This window comes from Aptenodytes patagonicus, chromosome 4 (genome assembly GCF_965638725.1).
Source record: "Aptenodytes patagonicus chromosome 4, bAptPat1.pri.cur, whole genome shotgun sequence".
NCBI lineage: Eukaryota > Metazoa > Chordata > Aves > Sphenisciformes > Spheniscidae > Aptenodytes > Aptenodytes patagonicus.
The window spans coordinates 1,272,711-1,283,408 of NC_134952.1; the positions used below are offsets into that span (position 1 = coordinate 1,272,711).

A 10,698-nucleotide genomic window follows, 5' to 3' on the forward strand; every position below is an offset into this window, starting at 1 on the left:
GAAAAGCAACATTAAATAGAATTAAATAGAACATCAGTATTTTACACCCACTTTACAAAGGTGTCAGTGACAGTACAAGGCACAAGGAAGCGGGAACGAGACCACAAGTTCAAATGTGCATGATGTAAATGTTATTTTAGAAGTACAGATTTAAATTTGCAAAGCTGCAGAGGCTCTCAGGAAGCTGGTCTCATAGCCCAGGGTCGTTGTTCATTTGGCTCAGCGCTTGGTCTCCTGCTCTGATCCTTGCCTGGTGCAGCCCCAGCGACGCCCAGCTAAGGACGTGTTTCAGCAGCTCAAACCCATCCCGCCGCAATCCCGTTCCCATGCCCCCTCCTCCTCTCCTGCCCTGTGCCAGCGCTGACACTCACCCGATGCTGCAACCGTCTGATCGGGGAGCTAAGAGTGCCAAAAGTCTAAGCCTTAAATGAGGGATTCGTTTTCAGGTGGTGGTGTTGCCTGAACCCGTTCCTTCTGCGGTCAGACAAGCCCCAGGGCAAGGGCTGGACCGTTCGAGCGGGGTCAGGACAACAGCCCTCACTCAGGCTCCCATGACACTGCACGGTAAGGTCCAGAGCAAAAAACATAAAGATAAAAAAGCTGCTTATACCATGCAGAGCTGCTGACCATTCCTTCAAATGCTTATGGCCAACGTCCGTATCTTTAAGTACGCATACGCACAAAACCAACTAGAAATGCTGCAACCCAGTAAGGGAAGAAGTGCTTTTCCAGCCTCATGAAACTTAAAAGATCTGTACCAAAAAGTCTTGGGGCTTTCTGAAATCTTTCTTCAAGAAGCAAAATTGCTTTATCCTCCTAGCCTTCTTCCTAGGGGGGGAAAAAAAGTCTGAATATACAGGCTAGGCACAAAACCAAGAAAATTAACACGGACAAGTAGCAGACACTCTGCTATGGACTTGCTAGGAGATGATGGCCAAAGCATCCTTTCCTCAGATACCATAAGGCACTTCATGGTGCAAGGTCACCCAGGGCCAACTGCTTGTCTGCCGGCAGACAGGACTATTTCAGTGCTTGCTTCTTTCATCTCCACTTTTAAAAAAAGAAATAAATTACCCTCTTGCTACCGCTACTTCAAAGAAAGGACAATGGGAAGGCAGATGTACTTCTTCCCTAAGCTGAAACACAAGGCAGAAGCCAGTTCTCAGGAACGTCTCTGACCATCAGGGATGCACAAAGAGACCAGGCGGGGAGCCTGGAGCTCGAGTCCATCCTCCCTCCCCTAAGGCAGGCAACAAGACCCAACTCATCGGCCGCGGTTTCCGCTTTCTTTCTGCATTACCATGAGCTCTCTAAAATGCAATTACATAAACATGCTTTTCCTTGTTTCTTTTACCATGAGCCTCTTGGAAGTGAAAACCACTCTTAAGTCTCCCATGAAGGGGATTCTGGTGCTCAGCCACCACCCAACCTTCCCAGCAGAAGGGCTATTGTCGCCCTGAAGCTCAATCTCCGTCACAGCGATTGACGCCAAACTCTGCCTGCTCTCTTTCCCAGATCCCAAGAAACGGGATGAGCTGCAATCCCATGACAGCGAGTTATCCTTTAACGCATCCTGATCAGCTCTGCACGCTCACAGGTCGGCTCAACGACATCCCTCATCACCACCACGGGACAGCACAGCAGAAGACAAGCCATTAACAAACTTCTCGCTCTGCTGCCTCTAGTCCAAGTTTCTTCAAACAAGGCAACTGCATTAAACCTCATTCACTCCCACGTCCAGGCCAAGATTTAAAGAGAGCAGCTTTGTTAATCAAGCATCTGGGGAAAAAAAAAAAACAAACCCAAAACCACATTCTAATTGGTAAAAAAGCACTTTCCCCATCCCGCTTCTCCCCCTCACGCTTCTCCCCCTCATGCACACACAAGCTGGGCTCGCACAATCAAAAAACCTAGGGGGAAAAGAAGCAAATAAAGCTCAGCCTTGGACAGGGGAGAGCAACATCAAAGCGAGATGAGTGGCAGGGTGGGACGGGTGGAAGTCCCCAGATCGACATCTGAAACATCTTGAAGTCAATTCATGGCGCCATACCTTGTTTCATGAAAAGAACAGCCCAAAAAAGTAGAGGAGTATGAGTTTGAACAAGTTTTGTGAGTGTGGTTTTTTTTTTTTTTAATTCTGATGAATAAGAACCTCATTTTTCCACAACAAAAGCTCTTTCTGTGGTCTGAGAACCACATAAAATGGAACCAAATTCAAACCCAGAGCAAAGTTGTCTTTTTGAGGCTGCATCTAAAAACATCACCACTGCGTATTTCACTGCTCAGCCCTCCTAAGCAGCAGTGTATTTACCACGACTGTACAGCCCCTGAGCAAAAAATATCTGTTGTTTTTACTGCCATCCAGCCATGGGACTTTGTGTTTTTCCTTTTCAGATGACTATGGAAAGCTGCTTCACTGCTAGACGTTGCTGGTTGCCTTTCCATCATCCAGGTCAGTTCCTGCTTCCCGGGTTTAGCCTCCTGACTAGAAGCCACCAGAATTTTTTTAACTAAAGACTGGTATTTGTTTTCATAGAGCTGCATGCAAAACAAAAGCAAAAAACCCCCAAATCCTAATCATTCGGAAATTTAGGGGCAAATTAAATCAGATCCAACTGTTGCACCTCAACTGCAACTCAAGACGCTTGCGTGAACATAACCGCAAAACTGAACTCACAGAACAGATGAGGAATTTGCTCTCCAGTCCCGATTCAAACACTTTCCTGCAAATACCAAGTTTCTACAGGATAAGTAGGAAATCAGTAGCCAAAATACAACAGACTGTTTTGCAGACTGACCACAGACAAGAAGCCTTCAAAAAAGGCTTCTTCGGCTCTAGCTAACTAAAAAAAAATTGGTTCCCCCAGTGGGGCTACGAGGACTCAACCCAGAGACCCCCTGAACACCTTTACTTTCATTTACTCACTGACATTTTACACCCCTCGCTTGCAGCCGGGCTTCACTGAGCACTGCAGCGCTTTGTGTGATGGGAGCATCGTGTTCAACTGTGAATAAAAGCGATGAGAAATAAGTATATAAGAACATAACAAAATTCTTTCAGCTTAAGATACGTTCAACTCCCAAATTCTTTTCCAACACCAAATGAATCCATTGCACATTACTGGTTGCCTTTGAGCACTCCAAAGCACCAGGTAAAGCCAAGTGATCGGGCAGGCACTGACCCGATCTTCTCAATTTTCTTAGAGGACCTTTTGGCTCTGCTAAGAGGAATGGAGAAGCCCCTATGAAGAAGCTAATTGAAAACCGCTGGAAGAAATAAATTCAGAAACATGTTACAGAGACATTTGCCTCGTTCTTTTCTCTTTATTATTAAAAAAAAAAAAAAAAATATTCAAAATCTGGTGTTAATCTAGATCAGACCAGATGCTGCCATGCCGTCTTGGGGTTTCTACAACAAAGAGATGCCCCACTGAAAACCTCGGGAAAACAAGAGGCTGACCTCAGGTGAAGCACAATATTGCAGTTTCTAGTTTTTATACTTTTCTTCTGTAACTGCTTGAAGTTCTGCCACTGCTAACAAGCGTTTACTTTCCTGGGTTATGGCCACTCTCTCTTTAAGCTCTGTTAGTTAAAGGGCTTTAGGATAAACAAAGCACCCAGTGCTCTTGTACGCAACAGAATTCTCTCAGCAAAGCGCTGCTACAACAAACTCCTGGGGTGCAGGACAAGCAGGGAAAGGCCAGGCATTGCGGCAAGTACTTGCCCACGGTCCATATTGTAAATCCTTATACTTAGGGAACCACTTTCTGCAGGTCCTCACGATGGAGCATCCTGTTATTCCTGCAACTCAGACGGCCAAGGCATTGCTCAGCCCTTCTCCCACCAACTACTGCCTTGTCCCAGGCTCTGGCAAACACAGGCTCATTCATTAATTCCTTATTACAAATTCTAAGAAGAGGGAATTTGATCTTATTTGCCTTTTAGATGCCATTTCAGCGCTAAAACAGTGTTATTCATTGTTCCAGTGTGTCTTCTTTTGCTGTACATCATACATGAACTGCTTTTTTTCCCCATACCTCCTTCTGACCCTTTCTCCTCCATCCTTTCTCCATCACTCCATGCCCACTATCATCTAACAGGGGGAAACCAAGGTATTTCCACCTCCCTCAAGGTCCGAACTGGACACACCAACTCTGCATCCAGCCAGCAAACCAACGGTTGTTCGGACAAGCGAACGGGATGAGAGGATCAAGCCCCGGGGCACAGGAACAGCCAGGCGCTGTTCAGTGCACCAGCACAGCAGCAGCCCTACGGCACGCTCCGGTCAACCAAACCCAGATTTAAGCGAGAATTCAGGATGGTTCCTTTTTAACAGGATCATTTCCAGCTCTGGCCATCATACTCATACAAGGGATGGAGCTTGCAAGAAGCCCAGAAGTTTGACCTTCAGCTCCCAAATATCCACCCGTGGTCTTTTTCGCCATTTTATTCCTGTAACATCTGTTGTAGTAAACAGTTATCTGGAAGAAAACTGAATAACACAAATTTCCTGTGATTAACCGCAGCTATTTTGGGACCACTTCTCACCAGCCTGCAAGCAAGATGAAGTTCTGCAAAGCGGCTGGGAATACTAATTCCCTTACACGGCACAGCATTTCACAGCGAGCACAGGAGTACGTTACAGCTCCAGCTCATTTAAGTGGCTGTGCTGTGGGCTATGCAAGATCCAGCTGACTCCGAGATAAGAACTAGAAGGAAAGCTCTCCTTGCAGGCTCAAGAAATTTGGAGAAGGGCAGCGAGAGACAGGTAAGTGACCATTAGCAAGCACTTGTTTATCACCTTAAAGAGGGCAAGTATTCCTCAAAAGTGTATGCTGGGCAGCCCTGGGAAGAACAGCAGATATGCACAACTTTACCAATTTAATTACAGTGTGATTTTAAAAAGAATTTAATTAAGCCAGAGCAAAAGGCATGCAGACTTGGGGTTGGTTGTTTTTTTTAGCTAAAAATCAGGCTTACGTCAGCTTTAAATTAATTAGGAAGAGATTTAAGTTAAACCAAACAAAATTAAGAAATTCAAGCCATTGAGCAATGGGACTCTGGCAAGGTGCGGCCGGACAGCAGAGCTGTGTAATTGCATGCACGCTTGCGGTCCACCCCAATTACAAGTTTAGGCCCTTCGATATTTTCAATTTGACTTTACAATATTAAAGGGCCAAGAGCGTGCATAGGAATAGCTCCTGCATCTCGGTAACTTCGGTTACCTGCAGTGACAGATCTGCTCATGGACACAGATGGGACATGACATGGAAACCTTTCACGGGCATTCCGTGGAACAGTAGGGGTTTACATCTTGTAGCACAAGACGCAAACAAACAAACAAACTCCTTGTTTAAAATCCAGTCCTGGCTGACAGAGATGTAAAAAAGCCAACGGATGGCTTTTTTGGCAGGTTCTGTGAAGTTAACAGATAAACATCAAACCCAAAGGTGTCTGCATTTCCTCTTCTCCTCTGCAATTCATCTTTAAGCATGTGTTTGCAGGACCCAATAGACTGCATAGGATAAACAGGGTCAGCCCATCTTCAGGGCTGAGAAAGCCACGTTTGGCGACGGCAAACACCATTTAGCATATGCCAACCTCATCTCAAGCAGCCGGTACACGCTGGGCTGGACCTGCACATACACACGAGTTAAAGCAGTCGCAAACCAACCTTAAACATCCTTCCGCAGCCTTTTAAGAAAATCCCTTCTCCATAATGATGGCCCTTTAGGAGAGAGGAGTTTCCTTCACTTTTTTAAGTGGAAAATAACATTACACTGAGCAGTATGAGTAGAAACTTCCGTGTTAACTTTACGCTGTTACGATATAGCTCTGGTTCCTCCCGCTGCCTGCACCAGGGCTTTCAGCAGTCACAGTATGCAAGCAGCAAGCCATTAAGCTCCTGAGAGGCGTATCTAATCAACAGCAGCTTTATCTGTGTGTTACTGCAAGGGTTATCTTGGACATAGGAGGCACGTGGTTGTGCTAAGGGGTGTAATAAACCCTGGTTGTGCTTTCAACTTACCAGATTAAAGTATAGGAAGAGCAGGAAATAATGATTTTTAGCACTAATGCCCTTATAAGACATTTCTGAGATAAGCATGTGTTGAGTTCCAACACTTAAAATATCTGCAAGGTCAAGCTCTGACAACAGCACATCTCTAACGATGCTGTTAATATCCCAGCCATAGAAATGGCATGTTCGGCCAACAGAATAAAACATCCTAAGCACGTCATGTACTCCATGACCGTACGTACACGCTGAGCTGTTCAAGGGATAAAAGATGTTTATGGTCCTGGTTTGGGTTTATTCCCTTCTCCTTCCCCTGAAGGATCTAAGATCTGTGACTTTTTTTTTTTTTTCTTTTTACTATTTCCTACTTAGCAAAGAGGACAAGGCACGCTCATGAGTTCTGCTTGTTGGGATGACCACCCTCAACTTCAGCTGTGAAGGAAGTCAGCTCACTTCTGGTTCGGTTTCCCCCGTGCTCGCAGTCCTCCTGCGCTAGCTGAGACAACCTTGTGTTACTTTTTAGAGGGCTGGCCCCAATAAAACCACCACAGTTTAACCGGTGCTATCTTCCTCCAGCAGCTAACACCCTTGGTTAGCAAACAACCACACCTTATTTAGACCCTTGCTGGAAAGGTTTCCTCAGCTCTTCTGATAGGGGAAAAAAAAAAAGCGCATTTATTTTGCCCAGGGTAAATGCCTGGGATACAGGCAAAGACTCCAGAGCATTGGGAACACGCATTTAGCGCTTTGGCTCTAAAAGAGGGAGCACTTAGCAAATCCTTTTTAAAAAAAAAAAAAAGAAAAAACAGGAGTATGGCTATCAAATTAGAACTACTCATCAGAAAATTAAATCCTTATCACACATGCTCAAGCCTAATGTCCTCATTTCTTCTTTTACCTAAAAATAGCCTGCTTCCATTGGGAGGCAGAGGCTCCTTCCGGCAAAGAAACAACAACAACAAAAAAAAAGGTGACTCGACAAAATGCCACTTGCCCGAAGATCAAGAAAAACAAGTGAACTTCAAAAACAAGGGATGGGAAAAGGGGAATTTAATAACCTCCAGAGGTGGTGCTGGGGATGGACGTCTCCTGCCTGCTGTCCTAAATTCTGCTCGGCCGCTTTCCGGGTGCTCTGGGTCACGGTGGGGGAAGGAAACCACCGTGTCTCCTCTGAACCAAATCCCCAGGCAGCCGAGTTTGCTCTCCAAGGTTTTTGTTCCTAACACACAACTTTTCCTTGTTTTCCCCCACAAAGATGCTTAGCACAGCTCCCTGCACCTCTCCCAGCCCCAGTTTTAGTCAAATCTCCGCTTAAATAGCCCCAGACCCGCTCCCAGACAGCGTTTCAGAGGAAAAGTAAATGCTGTCATCACACGGGGCTACGTCTAGAATTTAAACAACCACCCGAAGCGTCACTAATCCTTTCCAAAACAAGTAAGGCATCTTTTGTCAGCTGGACCACTAAAGCTGACATCTTATAAACAGATAAAACCCTGCAAGAGGCCACCGAAAGAATGCGAAAGGCAGAGAGCTGCGGGGGAAACGCACTGAACAGCTGACAGAAAAGGATCGTGGCGTTTAAGGTGCGCCGATCCCTCGGGCTCACGTAGGCGTTCTTCCCCAGCACCGGAGACTACCTGACTCAGAGATGAAGGACCTCGGCTCTGCCAGGTCGTGTGATGGGAGCGGGCACGTGGCTGCAGCACTGATGGGGCAGGCTGCCACGTCCCAGCCCAAGCAGAGCCGACCGGGCACTCTAAGCCCCGGCAACACTCGAGCCTCTCTTGCTCTGCGACCCCACAACACTGCCAGATCCCAAACTGGGCTGTCCAGCCGCGCTTCATACGTGGGCAGACAGAGCAGGAGAAAACAGGGGAGCGCGGAGCAAGAGCTGGCAGGACACCAGCACCACGACCCATTCCACAGCTCTCACCGGAGCTCCACGCTGCTTTGCAGAAAATTTTACATGAAAGGAATAAAACCACTATAGAAGAGAAGGGGAATGATTTCCAGTGCTCGGTGTGGCCCTCTGGCAAAGCACCCCTGAAGCATCTGGTCCCAAGGGCACTTTCGCTGATGAGCGACCCTCACCCCGGATCCAGGCCGCAGTATAAACGCAGCCGGCTCATCTCCCAGGAGTGGCAGCGCGGAGAGAGGACTTCTCCGCTCAAACGCGCACGCAATCATTAACATCCTGCCATACCCCTTGAAACATTTTCTAAATGTTGCTACAAGTGACAGTCACTCCTTAATGAACAGAACGCACCGATTCTGTGCCTGACTCGCTGCCAAGTGTGCCTCGAATCATCTGTGGTGTCTAGAAGGGAGTAGCGTCTCCTCCTCCTCTCCTTATTAAAAAGCTCTGTCTCCCCAGCCTGAGCATCCCTCGGCTCACGCAGCCGAGCAGGCTCCCGGCGGGGGGAAGTCACCCCTTCCTTGCTGCGGCGGATCTCTTGCTCCGAGGAGGTCCCCCCATGACATCCCATACAGGGATAACGTGGTGGAGGAAGAGGCACATAGATCCACCACCCGAGAGCTGGCCCCCCCATGGGAAATCAGCAACTGGACTTCTCAGCAACCCAAACAGGTGGCTTCGGTCACGCCAAGCTCTGCGACCTGCAATTAGCAAGTCAGATGGTTGGCAAATAGCGGTCCCGTACAGATTTCGTGTGGATGGTGGGAAGAGAGTCTCCTTGGAGATTGCCCCAAGAGTGGGGGGGACGACACACACCTATTAATGAGCAGACTCCTGCTACTCATTCTTGATTTGGTAATTGCAATGGCTCATTCCTTTCCAGAGGTGTCTTACCCAGCTCCAGAGCAACTGAAGGAGGTTTTATGAACTTTGTCAGCCGTATCAGAAGTCTGACACGGCTCTCCAAGAACCAAGAGTGGTCTTTGCCAGCCGTGCCGTAGCGGGGACCCTGCGGAGTGCTTGTGAACAGAGGCTGTGGAAGGTGGCGGTGGGGACAAGCTGCTGACCCCTGCACCAGCTCTCCTCACCTGGGGACAGCTGCTGTGGGCCTCAGGCCTTCCTCGCCGTTCCCCAGACATCGGGTACCGAGGACGGGCCGGCTCTGCCGCGCAGGTGCGGCTTCCTCACCTCACGCATCGTCCCAAGCCACGTTTCCTCAGCGGCCACCTCGGACACCCCACACGACGCCATTTTGCGAGCGTCGAGCCCCAGCCCAGCCAGCACCCCGACCCCGCGGAGGCGGCCGAGCGGCCACACGAACCCGCTGCATGGACAGCCCGTTGTGAGGCGGCCGAAGCGCCCTCCCGGGAGCGGCCCTGGCTCCCACTCCCACCCCGTCCTCCCCACCGCCCCGGGCTCTGCCCTGGAGGCCCCACTCCCTCCCGGGGCAGCTCCTCACCTCCCCGCAACCTCGGGCTCGCCGCCACCCCCGTCGGGGCAGGGCCCAGCCCTCGCACCGTCCTACGGGGGAAGGACAGACGAGGCCGCGCCGTGCGCTGGCACCCAGGACCCCCGCCCAGCCCCGTTGCCCAGGGCGGCGGCCGCGGGGCTCGAACCCGCGGCCCGGATGCTTCGCACCGCCCCCACCCCACCGCCCCGAGCCACAGGGGCACGGCGGGACGCGCCAATCACCGCCCGCCGCGGGAGCCGCTGCGGGGCGGGGGGCGGTGGCTCTGAGTGACAGCCGCGCGGCCCAACGGCAGGGGGGCTGCGCACCAATCAGCGCGCCGCCCCGGGGGAAGGCGGGGGGAGAGGAGAGGGGCGGGGGGGGGGTGGTCGGGTCTCTCCTAGCGGGGGGGGGGAGGAGACGACGCCGCGCGGGGGGGGCGGCTCCCGCCCGCGCTCCCTGTCCCCCCCCCACTCCCGCCGCCCCCTCGCCCGGCGGCGGTACCTGCTCGAAGCGGGGCTTCCCCAGCTGGAACGGGGGATAGTCCGCCGGTTCCGCCATCCCCTTCGCGCGCCGCAAGCGCCACTTTAAACAGCCTCCCCCGCCGCCGGGCCCGCCCCTTGCGGCGCCGCCGCGCTGATTGGCCGCGGCCCACCGCAGCTCCCGCGAGGCACGCCGGGAGATGGAGTCCGCCGCCGCCCGGCGCCTCACGGGAGGTGGAGTCCGAGCGGCGGGGAGAGAGGGGGCCGCTGGGACGGGGCGGCCCCCTCCCTGCCAGCCAATGGGGAGGGCGCGGCGGCGCGGGGCGGCATGGGAAACGGAGTCCGCAGCGGGGCGGGGCCCGCGGCACGACGGGAAATGTGGTTTGGCGGGAACGTGAGAGGAGCCCCGGGGGGCAGCAGGGAGAGGGGGCTCTCCTCGGGTCGGGGGGGGGGAGTTGTACGAGGTGCCCCCCACCCTGCCTGCGGCGGGGCTGAGCTCCGGGCTGGCTCCCTCTGCCCAGGCTGCCGCCGCTTGAGGGGAGCGTGAGGCCCCGAGGGAGCGGCCAAAGGGTTTGGGTAGAGCGGGGCCTCCCGACTGCTCCCGCCCAGGGTAGCCCTGCGCGGCGTCAGGGCTCTGCGAGGGCCGCGCACCGCATGCGAGAGTCTTTCCCCTGCCCCTGGTGCCACGTCTCCCTGTCTGTTCTCCTTTTTGTGAAATAACGGTTGAATTGAGCAACTAACGGAGACGTCTGAGGCAACCGTCGGCGCCCGGACGACAGAGCTCCGTTCTTCCTGTCCTAAAAGCACATGCACCTCGTGGCGCACGTTTCTGACCGCT

General features: G+C 51.7%; 1 protein-coding gene across 3 annotated transcripts in view; it reads right to left on the reverse strand.

Annotated features, from left to right (window-relative positions):
• Nucleotides 1-9,977, reverse strand: part of SFXN5 (sideroflexin 5) — a 103,085-nt gene extending 93,108 nt beyond the window's left edge. For 2 of the 3 annotated variants that reach the window (XM_076335632.1, XM_076335630.1), the window contains exon 1: nt 9,883-9,977. In XM_076335632.1, coding sequence (XP_076191747.1) covers nt 9,883-9,939 — 57 coding nt within the window. In that variant the 5' untranslated portion in view covers nt 9,940-9,977. Of the gene's footprint in view, nt 1-9,019; nt 9,121-9,882 lie in introns of those variants that run through there. The other variant, XM_076335631.1, reaches the window with a different exon arrangement.
• Nucleotides 9,978-10,698: the final 721 nt, after the last annotated feature.